The 20325-nt window shown below is 45.3% G+C and overlaps 1 protein-coding gene across 13 annotated transcripts in view; it reads right to left on the reverse strand.

Moving 5' to 3' along the window:
- KIF1B (kinesin family member 1B) overlaps positions 1–20325 on the reverse strand; it is a 109621-nt gene that overhangs the window by 69373 nt on the left and 19923 nt on the right. For 9 of the 13 annotated variants that reach the window (XM_048518705.1, XM_048518702.1, XM_048518701.1 and 6 more), the window contains exons 3-10: positions 15474–15550; positions 11336–11515; positions 9218–9283; positions 4407–4585; positions 3341–3452; positions 2056–2133; positions 1341–1406; positions 170–187 (exon numbers count right to left, since the gene is read on the reverse strand). In XM_048518705.1, coding sequence (XP_048374662.1) covers positions 170–187; positions 1341–1406; positions 2056–2133; positions 3341–3452; positions 4407–4585; positions 9218–9283; positions 11336–11515; positions 15474–15550 — 776 coding nt within the window. The remainder of the gene's footprint in view (positions 1–169; positions 188–1340; positions 1407–2055; positions 2134–3340; positions 3453–4406; positions 4586–9217; positions 9284–11335; positions 11516–15473; positions 15551–20325) is intronic. The other 4 variants (XM_048518703.1, XM_048518697.1, XM_048518706.1 and 1 more) reach the window with 1 other exon arrangement.

The raw sequence follows: 20325 nt of genomic DNA on the forward strand, positions 1-20325 counted from the left end.
TTCTCACTGTAAAGCAACAATAGTGAGAATTCACCCTCAGGCTTACAGCCCCAAATCAGTGCAAATCTCCATGGATCCCTGCTCCTGGTTTCTCCCATCTTCATGGAACTAAGGTCTATAAACTACCAAGACTTAGTCTTCAAAGACTACTATTTCATCCCCATCATACCTTGTTGGTGCAGTTATCCTATGTTTGGACGCATTGAAAGAAGAAAGAAAGAATACAGAAATACGTTTGCAAAGCAAGGAAGAATAGGTTATTGAAATAGGCACCAGTGATCAGGAAGCCTATAAACGTTACTTTCTGAGGCATCAAATATCATTCCTTAAATTTAAAAAACAAGCAAGCAAGTAGCCCAGATCCTTCAAGCAGCTGTGAAAACTGTCAAGGACTGAAGGAGGAGCGATGAGGAGCAGGAAAGGGGGCGTCGGCTGGGTATGAGGGGAGGAGTCTGTTTGATCACCATCCCATGAGAAGCATGCTGGGATCCACCTGCATGTTACTCATATCCTGGGAGAAGGACACAGATGCCAGACTGCTAGCTGAGGTATTCCCTAGAAGACTGGTCGAAAATGCAGAGGGAGACGGGTGGGTGTTTTCTCCTGTCCGTTCTTTCTCTGCAACCATTTTCCTTCTCCTTAGCAGGCAATTCTCCCTTGGGATTGAGGGGTGGTGGGGAATCAGCAAGGACAACCAGAGGTCAAGGAGTGATAAGATAAGCAGCAGGGAAAAACAGAAGGGAGCCAGCAGCTCTGCAATCTCCTGTGGCTTTCTCTGCTCACCTCCAGGGGAGTTTAAAAAATCTGGGCAATGAAGCCGGTTCCCCAACGGAACTGAGATTATTTTAAAAGTCCTATTGGGATTTTTTTTTTTAATCAGCAGCATTGCATAGCTTTAAAGACCTTTACAAACCTGCTAAAGCAAGAAACCAGGAAAACACATCAGAACTTCTAGAGGAAACCCTTTATTTGGAGGACTTGGACAACTTTGTGACGCTTGATTTACAAAGGAAGGAAGGAAGGAAGGAAGGAAGGAAGGAAGGAAGGAAGGAAGGAAGGAAGGAAGGAAGGAAGGAAGGAAGGAAGGAAGGGAGCGAGGGAGCGAGGGAGCGAGGGAGCGAGGGAGGGAGCGAGGGAGCGAGGGAGAGAGGGAGAGAGGGAGAGAGGGAGAGAGGGAGAGAGGGAGAAAGAAAGAAAGAAAGAAAGAAAGAAAGAAAGAAAGAAAGAAAGAAAGAAAGAAAGAAAGAAAGAAAGAAAGAAAGAAAGAAAGAAAGAAAGAAAGAAAGAAAGAAAGAAAGAAAGAAAGAAAGAAAGAAAGAAGTGAAGCAGTTTGGGCTTACCACTTCGGCCAAGGCTGAAATGACTTTTCCCAGCGTGGTGAGAGATTTGTTGATGTTTGCTCCTTCCTGGAAAGGGAAGCAGATATTTGAGGCTGAAGCTGCCCAAATAAAAACATGCACTTGGAAAAAAATACCGCCATTGCCACCATCCTTAGCTCTTAACAACATATCAAATCTCTTTTTCCTTTATTATAACAGTTTAGCCTAAATTTCATGTATTTATTTTTGGTACCAAGGATGCTAGCATTTCATTCTTGGTCTGGCTCTTCTACATCCAAACACCATTCAGCATCCCCAAACAGAAAATCTGTCCCACTGGACCTTATCAGAGTAGGCACTGGCCCACGCCAGAGACTCAGGCAGGCTATGTTCTCCCTTTCAATCTGCAGGGGAAGGACCACCACCCTCCACCCCTCAATCCACTTGGGCCACCTTTTCATGAGTGGGATTCTGCAAGCAACAGAGTCTGCATGCATGGGACTTTACGTGCCACAGATAGAGACACTTGGGACCAATTCTTTGTTAAGCAAGCAGGGTTCTAATGAAAAAAATGCAGAGGTGGCCTCTTACAACAACTCAGGAGGAGACTACGTGTGCACACAAGAAAAGGGATAATGCCCTGGTACCCAGCAAGACCTCCCAGCTGTAACCTCAACCATCCACTCTTTGTAAAAGCTGCCCGAGACCTGGCAAAGCCAGCTCTAGAAACTCATACCTTTAATCGAGTCCCTTTGGCACCCGTGGAATCCGCTCTTTCACTCCCTGCAAGATCCACAAGGCTAATCTTGCTCACCTGAAGAGAGAAGGTTCAGTATAATGTAAAGTGATCCACGCCAAGTGTGAGATAGGTTTGGAAACAGGAAGGCAGCCAGCATGATCTGCAAAACCTACGTGGATGGAGGGGGCTTTTGTCATCAGCAAGGAGGAAGTCTCTGAACAAGAGTCCCCTCGTGTCTGCAAAGGGACCCAGGATAGTGAGCCTTCCAACAGCACTCACAAGCACGCCTAGCATACCAACATTTCTCCCTCCCAAAAGCCCATGAACCCCAAGGCTGAACGAAAAGTTGTAGCACAACCAGAACTCACATACCCAGAACAAAGCATGGAGTTTTAGCCACTTCGTGCTTCCAGACAGCAAGTTTATTTGCTGCTCGGGATTGTGAATTCACCAGGCACAAAATTCAGATTCGGGGGTGGGGAAGGGGGCTGATACTTTCATCATCTGGCTGGAGGGATGATTTGTGCTTCTGATTCTTGGACCATGACAAAGAACTAGAGTCAGCAAGACAGCTGTGCTCCCATCACTTTGTGGAGTGGAGCGCACACACCAGTGGGGCGGGGCTCACGCTTTTGCACAGAGCGGGATAAGTCTCTATTGTTCAAACTGACAGGCCCCCAAAATACTACTCAGTGCTGTAGTTTCTCTTCTTTTGAACGTTCTACAATGATAACAAGGCTAGGAAGCATCTCCTCTCTAACCCTGACAGTCTGGAATATCCCCCCACAACTTGAAAATCTGGTTTGTGCATCCCTGCCACCAGACTGAGCCAGGCTTGCGGGAGGATGCAGAATACGGGAGAGTTAATGAGCTAGTGATTAGATAAGCCCTGCCAAGCAGAAACACTGATGCTTCTGTGTACAGGGAGGGCAATTTAGTTTTCTTCCTCATTAGGTTGAAGAGTTCTTCCTCCTTTCTACTACCATTCCTAGAATTCTCCCTGCATTAAACACACATCTCGGGAACAGCCCAGCCCAGCCCAGCCAAGCCACACACACACACACACAGCAGGTCACGAAAAGAATGTCTGAAAGAACAAAATGCTCTAACACAAAACAGGTGATTCCGTTGCATAAGATTAGGATGAGGTCCAATCCTGTGTCTCAAAATGCATGGGAAAGAAGCCCCGCTCAATGCCTCCCCACTGCAGGGAGCATTTGATTGATTGCAAGGACCCCTTAGCCCCTCCTGCCTCCAACACCCCAACCCCGAGAGGTCCTACCTTCTCAGTGGAAAGGTCAGTTTCTGGGTCATGTTTCTTCTGAGTGAAAACAATGGTAAAAACTGCATGGGAACGACTGCTGGTTTCATTCATGTTGGTAGCAGCAACCGTCCTTTGGAGGGAGGCAGGGAGGGAAGGAGAGAAAAAGTTTAATTTCCCCCCCCTAAAAAGAAAGAGGTCTACAAAACAGCCCATCAACTCAGCACTTTTAAGAATCAAGCTACAGAAACTGCCAGCTTACTCAAATTTAAATTCAAGATCTTTATTGACGTATAGCCAGCTTACTCAACAGTGGCCTCTTCAACAGCCCATATTTTTTCAACACAGTCTGTACCCTACAAAGTATACCATTTGGTATACGGATAAGGACCAGACTGATTACTAAATCATGCCATTTCCTTTGTTCTTGAATTGTAATGTTGCCTATAAGCAGTCTTTATGCAGCAACATCTTTTCCCATAACGCTAACTTATAAACAATCCCATACTTGTGTGAAAGCAGAACTTCCTCCAAGACTGTGCCTGCTCTGTATATGCTGAATACAAGTACAGGCCACAGCAGCAAATGGATGTAAAAAATAGGAGGATGTGCAGAGAAGTCAGAGAGGAAGTGAGGGAAGCTGCGAACTCCGGGAAGGCTTCACAGTACACATTCCCAACCGCCTTCTGATCTTCCTCTCTCCATCTGCCTACTCCCTTTTTAAAAAACTACCTCAGTTGATTGCATGATGGATCCAGTAGTAGTAGCAGCAGCAGTAGAAGAAGAAGAGGAAAAGGAGTAGTAGTTTGGATTTATATCCTCCCTTTCTCTCCTGTAAGGAGACTCTAAGGGACTTACAATCTCCTCCCCGCCACAACAAACACCCTGTGAGGTGGAGAAGAGAGCTCTGAAGAACTGTGACTAGCCCAAGGTCACCCACCTGGCATGTGTTGGAGTGCATAAGCTAATCTGGTTCACCAGATAAGCCTCTGCGGCTCAAGTGGCACAGTGGGGAATCAAACCCGGTTCTCCAGATTAGAATGCACCTGCTCTTAACCAATGCGCCACGCTGGCTCTCGTAACCAACCTAGCTTTGTTTCCTGCATCCATGAGGTCGGCAATATCAGTGTAAGAAGTGACAGCAAGTTTGGACAGGTCTTCCACGTAGGGCCCAAGCAGAGGATGTTCCCGAACACGAAGGTTTCCCTTGTTCTTGGGGTTCAGCAAGTCTCTTACTCTCTCACAGTAGATCTCCATGTAACTGACCTGAAAACAGACACAACCAAGTAAATGAAGCCACACATGTTCTTTATGAAAACCCCAACTGAATGGCTTTCAATGGACAAGCAATACAGAACGTAAGAGGATTAGCAATAGTGCTGAACTAGGCCATCCAAATGCCGTTGTGTGCTTAGAGAGACCTCTGCCATTAAGCCAAAATTCTGCATCCACGGCAGCTTCATTTTCACATTCAGGAAGTTTCAGGACAAAAGGAATCAATATACACCCCAAAATAGAGTGCGCCGAAAGAGTTACAGATGCGTTCCCTAGATTGGTGTCTAAAAATATAACAGGGATTTATACCAGTTTCACAGAAATAGAAAAGCTCACTTCACTGTTCACATCTTGACAAATGAAAAATTATTTTCCCTCCTGGAAAAAAAAGTATCCAGAGGGCTTGGGAGCCGGCAGCTGACATATCACTGCACAACCCTCTCCAGGCAAAGTGTGGTTGCAAAACATGAGGAGGGGTGGGTAGCGTGGTGGCCAAGTTTGCAGATGATACCAAATTATATAGTGTGGTGAGAACCGCAAAGGATTGCGAAGAGCTCCAAGCGGACCTTGATAAATTAGGTGAGTGGGCTAAGAAATGGCAAATGCAGTTCAATGTAGCAAAATGTAAAGTGATGCACATAGGGGCAAAAAATCCAAACTTCACATACACGCTACAGGGGTCAGTGCTATCAGTCACAGACCAGGAAAGGGATTTGGGCGTCTTAGTTGATAGTTCCATGGGAATGTCAACTCAATGCATGGCAGCTGTGAAAAGGCAAACTCTATGTTGGGGATAATTAGGAAAGGAATTGAGAATAAAACTGCAAAGATTGTCATGCCCTTATATAAAGCCGTGGTGCGACCGCACTTGGAGTACTGTGTTCAGTTCTGGTCGCCACATCTCAAAAAGGATATTGAAGAGATAGAAAAAGTGCAGAGAAGGGCAACGAGGATGATTGAGGGACTGGAGCACCTTCCTTATGAGGAGAGGCTGCAGCGTTTGGGACTCTTTAGTTTGGAGAGGAGACGTCTGAGGGGGGATATGATTGAAGTCTATAAAATTATGCATGGGGTAGAAAATGTTGACAGAGAGAAATTTTTCTCTCCTTCTCACAATACTAGAACCAGCGGGCATTCATTGAAAATGCTGGGGGGAAGAATTAGGACTAATAAAAGGAAACACTTCTTCACGCAACGTGTGATTGGTGTTTGGAATATGCTACCACAGGAGGTGGTGATGGCCACTAACCTGGATAGCTTTAAAAGGGGCTTGGACAGATTTATGGAGGAGAAGTCGATTTATGGCTACCAATCTTGATCCTCTTGATCTGAGATTGCAAATGCCTTAACAGTCCAGGTGCTTGGGAGCAACAGCCGCAGAAGGCCATTGCGTTCACATCCTGCATGTGAGCTCCCAAAGGCACCTGGTGGGCCACTGCGAGTAGCAGAGAGCTGGACTAGATGGACTCTGGTCTGATCCAGCTGGCTTGTTCTTATGTTCTTATGTTCTAGGAGGAGGAAGAGGAGTTGGTAGAGGCACCAAGGGCATCTGTTACTCAGGCCAGAAAGCAATGAGCTTCACTGGGATGACTTCTGCTCCTAAGTAACAGATATGCAGAGGCATGCCTGGGTTCCGGGCACATCCATGCTTCTTTCAAGAAGGCTATAGAAACTTCGGACATTATTACTTCATAAAATAGTGGTTTCAACCTAAAAATATCCCTTTCCTGCCAACCCTGAGGGACGCCCTTCCACTTCTCACCTGCCAAAACTTTTTCACCTGCAGCAACTTTGCTTATGTTGCCAAATTACGTTCCCCCTTCCTGAGTGTTTGCCCTCAAAAATCATCTCCCTGAACACTTCCTTCTCCAGCGGCCATCACTTGCTGCCAGGACTCTCCTCAAACATGACTAATTTCTCTGAAATGAAGAGAACGATGGCGTGGTACTGGCTGGGGCATCAGTCTGTGAGCCCTACTAACATCACCTCTCCCCAGCCTTAAAGGTATACAAAGGCAGGAAGCTGTCCTCTACCAAGGCAAACCACCGGTTCCTCTAGCTCAGTATTATCTGTTATCGGTTCTGACTGCCAGCAGCTCTCCAGGGCCTCAACTGAGACAGGTCTTCTTGACTACCTGCTACTAAAAGTAATTTAACTAGAGCAGGGGTCTGCAACCTGCAGCTCTCCAGATGTTCATGGACTAAAATTCCCATCAGCCCCTGCCAGCATGGGCAATTGGCCATGCTGGCAGGGGCTGATGGGATTTGTAGTCCATGAACATCTGGAGAGCCGCAGGTTGCAGACCCCTGAATTAGAGCTACCAGAGACTCACTGTTCTTGCAAAGTATGGGCTCTAGCACTCAGTCACCCCTCCTTCCAGATGACAGGCGGCTCTGTAATTTAGAAGGCATGCAGACTGCAGGTCACCCCAGAGATCCCCCAAAGCTTTATATTTCACATTCCTGGTTTAAGGGGGCAAAGTCCGTAGTTCTTATAAATGCTCTTCTGAAGACAGAGCCAGAAGTTCTGCTGAGGAGGCAGTTCTTCACCATTGAGAGAAACATTCTGCACTGCGTGTTAGCCTGATCAAAACTCGCTTCCGCCCTCCCCTCCCCTTATACAGCTGATTCAGCAGGTCAAAGGGAATTCAGCAGAAGTAACCCATTTGTCTGTCAAGAAAGGAGGCCTGACTAAACATATGGAGCAAATGCACCCAGCAAGAGCTATTTTTACATAGGCTGTATTTGCCCTCTATGGATACACATCCTTCTAAATGATGACTTGGCTGGCAGCCTGGAAGTTGTCATTGTGCACTGAGTTTAAGCGGAAGAGTTAGTTTGTTCAGGCATGGCCCGATCCATTATGCTCCTTTCCGGTCACCCAAATTCGGAGCATTCCTTTGGCTCAGAGAGAATCAATTCTCCAACAACAACACACACCTGCACTTCCTGCTATCATAGGTAAAGATGCTGTCTGCCACTGCATCTTCAGCCCATCTGAAAGGAAAGCCGCAGTCAAGAATACAGAGGTCTCATTTCACCACTACTGCAAAAAGTCACTGATGGGTCTACTCTCAGGCTGCAAACCTACAAGCAGAGGCATTGGGGGGGGGGGGATGGCGCCTGGGGCAACACCTGCTCCAGCCGCACCCCACGTCCCCGTCCCGCCCTTACCTTAGCCAGTGGGAGCTTGCCACGAGCCACCCCCTGGCCGGCCAGGTTGCTCTTTCAGCTGGCAAAGCCTCCGCCGGCTGAAGGAGCAGCCTGGCAGGGCAGGCCCAAGAAGAGGGGTGTATGTGGGGGGGTGATTCTCCGCCCCTCACATGACCAGCTGGCATGCGCCCAGGGATATGTGACCCCACATTTCCCTGTGAGTGCTCCGCCTCTGCCTCTGAAAACAAATGTATAGTTATTTTTTAAACTATCTCTTAAAACTCAATTATCTAGACTAGAGTGTGTGCCAGTTACCTAACCCCAATCCTTATATTCTGTGTCGGTCACTGTTCTAATGATTCCTCTGATTACTTCCCGACTACCAGAGCAGAGGCTGGCAGGACAGAGACAAGCCCAAAGCAGAATGTCATGCAGAAATGCCACGGAAAGCCTCTTCCGTGGAAGAATGCCTTCTATTCACAGGACTCTTTATTTATCTATCTTGCTCATCATTGGAGAATCACTGCACTATATCCTGGCAGTTTTCCACAGAGGATACGGACAGCCTCTATATAAGGATTCTAAAGCCGTATCACAGAATACATTTTACATTCCCCTCGGGTTACGGAAATGAGCCAGAGAGCAGCTTCAACTTTCATTCCCCTTTTGCCGAAAGAATTAGAAATGGGTTTGATGCAAACGGCAGCGCAGGCAGCCACGACTCCAGGAACAGTTGTGGGGCTCAGATACAGGTTCAAAGGATCAATGGACGCTGCCTGTAACACCGGGCATGAAGAAAACTCACTAGGACACCCTCAGCACACTGTGATACAGTTTGGCAACCAATGCAAGTTTCTTTGTTATCAGGACTCTACGGTTGTGCTTCATTTGGGGTGTTTGCCAGCAGGCAATTTATTTTAGGACAGACCATACTTATGAAGAGAGCTGAAAATTATTTCAGAGATGTTCTTTCCATGGTGCACAGACATCCTGTTTCACATATGGTTTGGAGTTATAGAGCTCACCAAATTATGAGAACTAAGATTCTCGAGAGAATTGGGCCAGAAGTCTTTTCTTGTTCATCCCCCCCCCCCCCCCACCCCCGGTATTTTGCAAGGGGGCTAAACATTATAATTAATAATTATATTTTTATTCTGCCCTTCCTCCAAGCAGCTCAGGGGGGCATCCAGGGGATCTCTCGCTCCATCATTTGACTTCTCAACAACCCCATGAGGCAGAGTAAATGAGCGTGTGATTGGATTAAGCTCATCCAGGGAGCACCCATGACATATAGGAGCTTTTGAACCCAGATCTTCTTACTTCTAGCCCATTACTCCAATCACTACACCACAGTGGGCTGTAGGTGTCAAGGTTAAAAGAGCCCTTGACCCTTACTTAACGTGGCCTCGTTTCTTTTGGAAAGGAAAAAAAATGGCATCCACGAAAAAGTCATCTGATGCTGTATGCTCACCTCCACCGAGTAAGACATTTCCTCGTTGCTGTTGTCATTGATCTTCTCAAACAACTCTTCGCAGAGCTATAAAGAGATTGAGAGAGCTTCAGACTACAAAAGCATTGGGGGGGGGGGGGGGACAACTGTGACAGAAATGCCAGATGAGTACTGGGTTTCCAATGCTCCCCCCCAAGATAAAAGGCTAGGCAGGAAGGCTGCTCTCCCTCCATCTTCCCCCTCCAGGCACACGCATTCAAATCACCACCCGGCAGCAAATTTCAGCCAAATTCAACTAATGTTAATTCAACTAATGTTAACCTTTCTTTTCAGAAAAAAGCTTCTGCAACAGAAAAGACAGGCCATACACACCGGAGGCCAGTGGGGCAGGACTCCAAGAGGAGGGTTGATTGTTAAAACTCAGCTGTAAAAACAATAAAATCTCCACTTATTTTTAAGAGAGGAACTCTTGGGGCTCATCAGTTTGTTTGAAAAGAGTCCAAGAGATGGCTGCTCAAGTAAAGTAAACCAAGAGTCAGGGTGGTTGTTTTTTCCCTTTCAACAATCTCTTTAACCCCAAATTACCCACTGACCGTAGCAGCTTTCTTTTGATAAAAATAAGCCCCATGCAACCCCAGGCTCAGAAACTCCCCTTTCCCTGCCCCAAGGCTTTCTGGTTTAGGAAACTCTGGCTCTCGTTGCAATTGGTTGCAGTGTACAAAACTGCAAACACCATGGGTTGGTTTGTTACCCACAAGCAGAGATCCTCAGCCAGAATTTGTAAAAGCATGCAAGGGGACAGAGTTCTGAAGAATGAGAGCAAACAGAGATTGATGCCAAACTGCCACAACCTTCTCTCACCAAACTGGCTGAGCAGAGCCAGGGTCTCAATTCTATATTACTTCTTTATTCCACCAACCCTCTCATTCTGCTTGTGAAACTTCAGACTACCACAAGAGAGAAAGCAACCTTTCATGGACACACATCCAGCGGTGGGACTCAAATAACTTAACCACCGGTTCCGGTGGTGGGATTCAAATAATTTAACAACTGGTTGTTTACAAGCACCATTTTAACAACCGGTTCTGCCGAAGTGGTGTGAACCTGCTGAATCCCATCACTGCACACATCCCTGTGTAGACAGTTTTCCCCAGCAGGGTGCTTTGTAAAAAAATTAAAATATTTCCCAAGTCTGTGCCAAAGACACTCAAAATAATGCAAGTGTAACATTTGTTTGCTTTACTCTGGCTCCAAGATGAACTTCTTAAAAGCCTCTCCCTTTCAGAGGGGGAGGGGGATGGATCAGAAAGGAGGCATTTCCCAACATGAAACAAACATTCTATAGGGCTGCCATATACGACTGCACATAGCTTCTTACAGGAGGAATGCAGAACAGCAAAGAAACATCAACGCTCAGTCTTGCTTAAAATTCTTATGGCTTTCAACGTTTTTGGAGAAACGGCACATTTTTGCCTCCGTAGCCCTAAAGACTAGAAGTTTCATTCTCTACATTTCTAAAAACAAAAATTTCCAGAATGACAAATTTAGAGCCATAGATCAGATTCCCTACTTGACTACAATTGTTTTAGATACAAACCTAGCAATAGGCTTAGGACTAATAAAAGTAAGCATCTCTTAACCCAACGCATGATTGGTGTTTGGAAGATGCTGCCACAGGAGGTGGTGATGGCCACTCACCTGGATAGCTTTAAAAGGGGCTTGGACAGATTTATGGAGGAGAAGTTGATCTATGGCTACCAATCTTGATCCTCCTTGATCTGAGATTGCAAATGCCTTAGCAGACCAGATGCTCGGGAGCAGCAGCAGCAGAAGGGCATTGCTTTCATATCTTGCATGTGAGCTCCCAAAGGCACCTGGTGGGCCACTGCAAGTAGCAGAGTGCTAGACTAGATGGACTCTGGTCTGATTCAGCAGGCTAGTTCTTATGTTCTTATGCGAGCGGAACTCTTCACATGTTCAGCATTTCCAAATGCATTTCTGCTGAACAAGGGTTATAAATCCATGTTGCTGAAGTGTTCTAAAAAGGGGGAGTGGGAATTCCCACAAGCACCAAGACTTACGCAAAAGCAAAACAGACGGAAACATTTTGCACATTGGTACCTTAACACCAGCTCTTACCTGTGGTATGATCCCTGCCTGGTTTTCCTCCTGCTTCCCCATCATAGTATAGGATTTCCCGGCTCCAGTTTGGCCATACGCAAAGATACACACGTTATAGCCCTCAAAGGCATGTAACAGCATCTCCTGCCCGATATCATTGTACACACGATTCTGAGATGCAAAGCACGGATCGTCAGGCTGCAGAGATTTAAAAAGGCAGATGTCAGAATGGACCTCTTCAAAACGAAGCCCCCACCTGAAGAGGGATGGAAAACACTCAGACGTTGTGGGACTGCCTTCTATAGCAGGGGTGACGAACCTATGGCACGGGTGCCAGAGGTGGCACTCAGAGCCCTCTAGGTGGGCACGCGCAAACAAAGTGCCCCCCCCACACACGTCTAGGCTGGCTTGGGTCACTAGGCTCGATTATTAGCATTAAACCTAAGACCTAATTTTGGGGAAGCAGTGTAGGTAACCCTGTTAAGCGCTGTTAAACCTCTCTGATTTTCATGCGAAGAACTAAAGATCGACCCTTTACCTAGGAGTAAGCTCGGTTGCTGGCAATGGGGCTTGCTTCTAAGTAAACCCTGCTAGGGTCGTGATTCACCCGTTGGAAGAGTTGCACGGTTGCTTCAAAGCAAAGCCACTGACTACCACCAAGCTTACTCCCGAGTAACGCACGCCTCGGATCCAACCGTTTTTTCTAAACTAAAACCTTAGTATTCAGGTTAAATTGCTGTGTTGGCACTTTGCGATAAATAAGTGGGTTTTGGGTTGCAATTTGGGCACTTGGTCTCGAAAAGGTTCGCCACCGCTGTTCTATAGCTTGGAAGAGTAAAATTAGCAAAGGGTGAAAAGATCACCTTTGTTAAGTCTAAAGCTAAGGTGCCACTGCTCCATACAGCCCAATGCACACCTGAACAGTTCTCCAAGATCTCATCCTTGCTACCTAAGGGCCTGTAACTGCCAATGCCATGGGAAGCTACATTATGCCAAGCAAGACCATAAATCCGCCTAGCTGAGTATTGTCTGTTCTGATTGGTAGGAGCTCTCCAAACTTGATCAACTTTGAACAGAAGTTGCTACAGATTGAATCTGGATCTTTGGTATTTCATGCAGGGTCTCTACTACTGATGCACTTGTAAGGTCTCCACCACTGATCCGCTTGCCCCTCTTCACTTTTCATATCTAGAGATCTTACAAACCATGGCATTCCAACATACATTTGTAAACAGGGTATTTAAGATATTCCATTAGGTACCACCATGCTTAAAATGTTCTTCCACATCCCAACTGGTTACCCAAGAAGAGCCTGCAGCCCTCCCGATGGCAGATTGTGTTCTCATTAGAACTGGATATAACATCGTTCAACAACAGGCAGCTCTTGGAGAAAGCGATAATCTTAGGTCTCTAGATATTCTGTTGCGTTATGATTCAAGGATCCAGCTGACTGCTCCTTATACCCCACTATAAAATGTTACCAGCCATGTAAATTAATCAGCTTGTGCAGCTGTCGAAGTTTACTTCCCGGCCTCTGTTATTAAAGAATCTTACTAATTTGCCATGCCAAATAGGAAACGCTGCCACAAGTTAGCAAACAGACCAGGCTGGACTGGAAGAAAAGAAACCTGAGACATCTCAAGCTACACTTCTACTTTGTTGAGAATGTCCAACCTGGAAGTATTTTGGAACTGAAGGAATTCAAACCACGATTACCCTCCAAGGCACTTAAACCGAAAAAAGAATGCTTAGTGAAAGAGAAGTGGGGGAGAGCCTAGGCAGCAAGGCCAAACTCTCGAGCTGCTGAAATCTCTGCAGAGGAGGAAGCCTGACTGTAACAGAAGACAAGTCAGGAAATAGAACTTGACATGATAGGACTAATGTGGCTATCAATTTCCATGCACTGCAGGTACAGTCATGGGTGAATCCCACACTGCGACACTAAAAGTGGCTGGCGTTCTGACTCAAGTATTACTGAACATGGGAAATGCCTTTCCCTCTTTCTATATGACCAAAAGTTAGACACCGTGTTTCTGGGGACAAAGACCTAGTGGTCTAGGCAAGCCACTGGACCAACCGCCCAGCCCCCAGCTTTACCAAACATCAGATGAAGCATTTCAAAATAAATTTCAAAACATGAAGGAAGCGACAGGGGAATCCAGGAGCAGATGCTCCCAGTTAAGTGGCAATTACATCTTGCAGTTCCATTTTAAAAGAATGGAGCATGTGGGAAGCTTTAGAAGGCAGAGAAGTTTAAAAGAAATATTAGTGCTTCTTCTTTTTAAAAAGGACTGTAGAGCATGATGTAATCTGGTGCATCAGCTGAGAAGCAGAACATTTTCCTGTTCAAGGAATAACTGGAGCAGATTAACAAGATGATTGTCCTGCCATGCTCTCTGTGGAAAATGGAGTTACTGTTCAATTAAGAGAAGCCATGAGAGGGGGAAGGAAGAGGATAAATGCACGGAGGTGTATAAAGCTCAGAAACGTCAGTTTATCTTATGGAGGGGAAGTTTGTAATGCATGTTGCCGCCTCCTCAAGCTGTTCATAACTCTTGTTTTCCTCATCACCAGGTACAGCAGACTAGATACAGACTTTCTTTAAGAAGCAAGGCCTGGTCACTCTGATCCAGTCTCTGCACACTGTCATGCCCTTTATGTGGGGCTGCATTTCAAAGCAGTTTAGAAACTAAAGGACTTGCTCCTGCTGAAGTTGACAGGAGCCAGAGAATGGGGTAAAAAGATGGAGGCCAACACCTCAACAGGAAGTGGAAAAAATCAACATCCTGCCTCCCTGGAGAAGGGTTGGAAATCACCCATCCAAGATGCCCTAAGTCGCCTCCAGGAGAAAGGGCCTTCTTTGTACTCCTGAATGCTCTGCTTCTAAGTATTTCCCCTGGTGCCTGCTCTGGTAGCTTTCAAGTTCCCTGAGCACTTTTCTTCTCAATGATGCCTTAACATAATTGTTTACCAAACTTTATCTAAGACTGTTTGGCTTTCAAAATACCAGGGCATGGTTTGGATGCAACAGCAAACCTTCCTTGGTGTTATCTGAGCAGCCCTGGCTCACATCACTAGTAAGTTAGTCATTGCCTCGTTCTTGACAAACCACAGCTTGTTGTTGCATCCAAACAAAAAAATTACAATGGGTCCTTGCCCTGGTTCTTGGCAAGCCAAGATTTAAAAAATCATAAAAATTGTGAAACAAACTGAAGCCCAAGTTTTCAGGCCAAGGACAAGCCACAGTTTGCTGGTTCAGATGTAACAAACTTCCTATTCACCAATAAGCAGGAAACCACCAACTAACATTAGAGGGAAAGGGTGGGAAGACAGAAGAAGAAGAAAGCACAGAGTTCCTTCCAAGCTCGTTCACATGCATCTAAATGCCTTACAAGAGCATAAATCAAAAACACCTTGGGCTTATCTATGCACTGGATACACACTGCGGAACAATGGGGCTCTCCCGTGATTTCATCGCTCAGGATGAAGAAGCTCACATTCCTCGGAGCTTGACCCAAGAAAAGTCACGTGCTGCCTGGGTCTATCCAACTAGTACTTTCCACTCTTCCAACCAGCCAAAAAAGCAAGTTATCAAAGCCGACAGCTGTTGAAAATCAAAACAGTTCCCTTTCACTCTCCCTAAGCAAAGTCAAACAATTACTGGAAGTCTGAAACAGTTATGGTTCAGCTTTCACAAAGGATGAGGCCTGGAAGAGACAGAACTTGGGGTGGAGCAGGAAGCAGAAGGCCCTGCCCTGCCTCCCTAATAAACCAGGAATTAAACCTCCTATCTCCACACCCACAAACCCCCTGGAGAAAGATTTTCCTCTCTCAACAAATGATATTCACTGTTGGAAAATGTTTGCTGTCCAAATTCCAGTCTGTTGCTGCTGAGGCCAGCTCTCTCATCTTTGAACATGCTTGCTCCCCATCGCCTGGAATGTAATCTCCTTGATCCCAGGGTGGAAAAAGCACTTAAACCCTATTGAGATGAAACCTAGAGGAATTTAGAGGGCTAAAAGCACCACACAATTGTAATGGGAAAAGCAGCTGCTTGATGGTGGAGGTTCAGTCCCCAGTTGGAGCCTCTTGCGTTCTACCTTCAGACAAGAGCTTGCCAGTGACACAAAATGCAAAAAAAAGTAAGAGAGCTTACCGAGGTGTGCGACCAGTAGGAATAGTCAAAGCTGAATGATTTTGCTGCTTCCTTGGGATTCTTTGGGTTGAGTATACCTAGAATAAATTTAAAAATGTTTATTCATTATCCAAAAACTTCTGGGAAAGTCAGGAAAAGAATGAGCTAACAATGCTGAAACTCTGTGGAAGGAACAACCAAAGCATACGGTAGTTTGCCACGAGGGCACCCTCAAAATAATGCACATGAAGTATCACCTATTAGAATATGAAAAAGGAAATCTTTAAAATAGGCAGGACTGGAAGAACCTCACAACAACACTGCCATTGTAGTCCAAGGTTGTAGTCCAATGACATTAACTCTTACACTGCTTTATATCCAGTACCAATCATGTATCTCCCAAATACCCTTCGGAATGACTGTTCTCTCAGCTTCAATTCCCACATGAGAAATAATTGATCTTCCTTACAAGCTTCTTGTTATAACAACCACAAGGACTGTACACCACTAGGAAAACTGAAAATAAAACTCTTCTTAGCACGGCCATAAAGTGATGGGGGATGCAACTGCAAAATCTCTGCCTGTTCAGCAACTCTTCAGGGTATAGAAACAGGGGAGGGGGAAAGTTGCCATGTTCAAATTTTAATTATGCTTGACAGAAGCCGATTCAACTAAGCCCGGTTTAGCAATTTTTAAAGCACAATAAGAGAGCAATCATAAAGCAGGTATTCTCAGAATCCCAGTCAGGTCTAGTCCCAGGCTGACTCCAAGGGAAGTGTTCTTTGGATGGCACTCTAAAATGCTACTATTTCAGGCATCGCAAGAACACAGATCTCGGGGAGAATGAAAGCACCACCCTGAAGGCTGCCCAGAAGAATTTCGTATCTCTTTCATTCACCTACCCCTCTCAAGTGTCTGATAAGAATTTCCAAGAAGTATGAAGCAGGAAGGCACAAAAATCCCACTCTGTCTCCAGTGTGTTCCCAGCCCCCAGTCAACCTGTGAGCGTCTAATTTATGAACAGATGGAAATTTTAAGTGGAAACTACAACAATGCTTCCACTTTCTGAACAAGTCAGCCACCTAATGTATGTTTAGCACATGAGTCTCCTGCCCTTTTAAAATGTGCCTGACTAAATACAGGCCAATAATATCCGCTCATTGGGGTTCAAAAGGTCTATAGCAGGGGTGTTCAACTCTGGTGCTTCAGATGTTCATGGACTACAATTCCCATCAGCCCCTGCTGGCATGGCCAATTGGCTCGGTACACCTCTGGTCTACAGCAACTGCCTTCCATGCTCACCACTGATTGAATGACAGCTTAAGTATAGGCTCTCCTGGCTCAGACTTGGTAGATCTGGCGTACTACCATGACTTCTCTCGGCCCCTCCAAAGAGCAACACACTTTCTAACTAGACCTTTGGTGGCAACTGTGGAGAAAGGCCAGGGCTCAGTGACTGGGCATCAGCACTGCATGTTCAAAGTCCCAGGCTGAGTTCTGCCAGTGGCAGATGCTAGGAAATGGGCGGCCTGCCTGTGATTTCGGACAGCCATCATCAGCCAGAATGGACAGTACTGAATTAGATGGGTCAATGATCTGATTCTAGAAAAGGCAAAAGAGGCGACCGCTGATCCACCTTTGAAAAGTCTATTCTGTATCTTGAGTGAAAAAAAAAATCTCATGTCAGATTATAATGTCCGGGTTTTCACACCGCGGCCTCAAATTGCAGCAATTCAGCAGGAGCTCCTAGAAGCCAGAAAGGTAGGTCTATTCCTAAGAAAAAACTAATACAGCTATGAAATAAAACACAATCACAGTAAGCAAAGAGACAAACATAAGAAGTAGGTCATTCTGCCTTTGCATTAGTAAGAGTTTTTTGAACAGGAAAGAGATTTAAAGAAGATGTTCTTCCTTTGAACAGCAAGAGAAAATTTGCCACCCCTGCAGAAGCTGGAGGCACATCAGTAATGAAAAGCTGAAGGGCTCCCAGGAATTTCCCAGCAGGACCACTTGAGTATATTTTGAAGCACGTTACAGTACAAAGCTAAAACCACGTGGCCTGTGACTGGCCTTCTGAGGTTCCAGAGTCTACACAGAAATGAGGGAGGTGATGAAAGAGCCTGAAGACAGAATGAGGAATATTTTGAATATACTGGGGTACTAAAACGTTCTTCAACAAATGAAATATGCACGGAACCCACATAGAGATTTTCACAGATCTGACATTTTAAAAGGGAAAGAGTCCAACTGTTCTGCAGGCCCTGCCATCTTCATATGGCTACTAAGCCCTGGCGAAAGCCCTGTCTTGCGTCCAAATTGCAAGCTGACCCTGCAGTAACTGGCCGCCTCCTACATCTCACCAGCAATGAAACACTTATCTCATATCTCTCATCTATGGCCGTGTGTAAATCTTGTGCAAACAAACAAACCCAGCTACCAAAGAGAAAACAGAAGCAAAAGAAAGTCAACACAAAACTTGTTTCTAATCTGCCCAGTCTAGCATCATAGTCTGACCTTTCCCTAACTTAGTTTGCTACCCAGTTGTGAAAGCAGAGTGTAAGGAAGTCCAATGAACATCAACCAATTTTTGGCTTTGGGCCATTAGACTCCAAGCTGTTTGCTTTCAGACTGCCACATGAAGGAGGATAGGCCGTGAGAAGGCAGGGAGTATATCCATCTGCACACTTCACAATGTCTCCTACTTCATCGAAAAACCAGCAACGTGCTGGACAGCCAAGTGTCAAAGGATTATAGCAGTTGCAGCACCTTAGAGACCAACGAGATGTTCAGAGTATAAGCTTTTGAGAGGCAAGCTTTCGAAAGCCTATACTCTGAAAATCTTGTTCCTCGCTAATATGCTGTGGACTCGGATCTAGCTGACCAACAGCACTGCAGCACTGGTTCTTGACCAGTGGAATGCAATTCTCCCACATGAGGGTCACAAGGTCAGGAGAGAGGAAGAGGAGGCCCAGTGGCAAACTTCCGTTTACATCTGTATGATGTGAGATGGCTTTGAAACACAGTCTGTTGCTCGATAATCTTTTATATTTACAAATCCAAAAAAATGAAAAAAACAAACACTTTTGCAGTGTTACCTGATGAGAGATTCTTGCATTTTATGCTGGAGAGGAAAGGGGGAGGTAGAGTGGAGTTATTCTGTGAGAAAGTCCTGAACAGTAAAATAAGCTTAGAAGTGGGTCCCACGCCAAAAAGTCAGAGAACACTGAACTGAAAAGATACAGGTAAAGGGCCCCGGTTCTTTTCCTCTTGCAGGCTGCCTTCATTTAGCCTTCAAATATGGTTGCCAGCCACTGCCTACAATATTATACTTCTCCAATGGAGGCCATATTCCTGGCAATGGCTTAGAAGTGAGAAGGGGACCTGGGTGCCCCTCTGCACTGTACAGACTGCAAATAGCAACAGTTGCTACTGAACCCCTGCTAGCTGATTCCACATTTAATGGATTTGCCTTCTGCTGGCACTCCTGACTTATGAATGCTGACAGCCAGGAAAAGCCAAGGATTAATATCGCTTACACCAGAACACTGTCACATGGGGAGAACACATGGAGCTTTGGATAGCAACAGAGACATCAACATAACCTAGGAAATTAAAAACAGAAATGGTAACCCAAAGCAATCCCACACACAGTCCCAGCCAAAACTGCAATAAATCTATGCATTCACACACATTCACTCGGACCACTTTTAAACAAAGAAAGCACAAAGGAACCTCCTTTTCACCAAGCCTTCCAGGTCCTTCTCCAGCATCAGCGCACCATGTACAATCACAAAAACAATTTTAAAAATATGGCGATCCACTTCAATGTGCAGTTAAAACTGACATTCACAGAAAATGTCAGAATTTAATATTTACAAAAGCACAAATATCTTGTGTGCTAGCACATCTCTGCCAGGGAAGCCTATCTAGATCCAGACAGTGGGATAATTCTGAATTCCTCTTCCTTGCTGTTTTAAGCTCCCCTCCCCTCCCCCCCCCACCCCAATCCACGTTTGGCTTCAGCTTCTCCCCTCATGTGAATCAAACTCACAATTTTTTTCTTTAATTTTTCATGGTGCCTTCTGTTTTCTTGCACTGAGTTTTTCCGACACAAAGAGTACGCAATGTCATCAGTTTCTGAAACAGTGCCAGCATTTATAACTACAAGTATACTACACATATAAAGAGCATACATCATATACATAAAAACTGTATGAATGGCCTACTTTTATTTTAAGAAACATACAATCTACAAAACATTCCACAAAGCAAGCAGTGAGAAATAAAACTGGTCGGTACCATCAAATCATCACTTACTTATGGCGACCCTGTAATCCAAGCCAAAAAAAAACACTAAATAAGGAACATTCCTTCATTCCTACCAGATAAAACAAAACTGTACATGATAGATTTTTTAAAATGGAGAGAACAAAGAGATTCTGCTCCTGTAACTTAAATCAACTGGAAACTTTAGCCCACTCCCTCCTGCATTGCACTCAACATGAGGGAATTAGGGGAAAACATGCAAATACTCTTCTCTTAAACTGTGACAGGATATCAGATGCTCAAAAGATCTTACACTTGGTAAATAATTCTAATTCCTGTAGTTTGTGGATTGATGGCCAAGTTTTCACTAGAAATTATGTACCGGAGATGCCTCTGCAGGGGGTGAGGGAGTTCTGAAAGAACTGTGACTGGCCCAAGGTCATCCAGCAGGCTTCATGTGGGGGGGGGGATCGAACCCCATTCTGCAGATCAGACTCCATCATTCTTAACCACTACACCAAACTGTCTCTCTAATGGCGTTGAATGTAACTATTTTACCAGGGTAACGAAGCTGCTTGTACCTCAAGAAGGAATCCAGTTTTATTTT

The sequence above is a fragment of the Sphaerodactylus townsendi genome, linkage group LG16 (genome assembly GCF_021028975.2).
Source record: "Sphaerodactylus townsendi isolate TG3544 linkage group LG16, MPM_Stown_v2.3, whole genome shotgun sequence".
Classification (NCBI taxonomy): domain Eukaryota; kingdom Metazoa; phylum Chordata; class Lepidosauria; order Squamata; family Sphaerodactylidae; genus Sphaerodactylus; species Sphaerodactylus townsendi.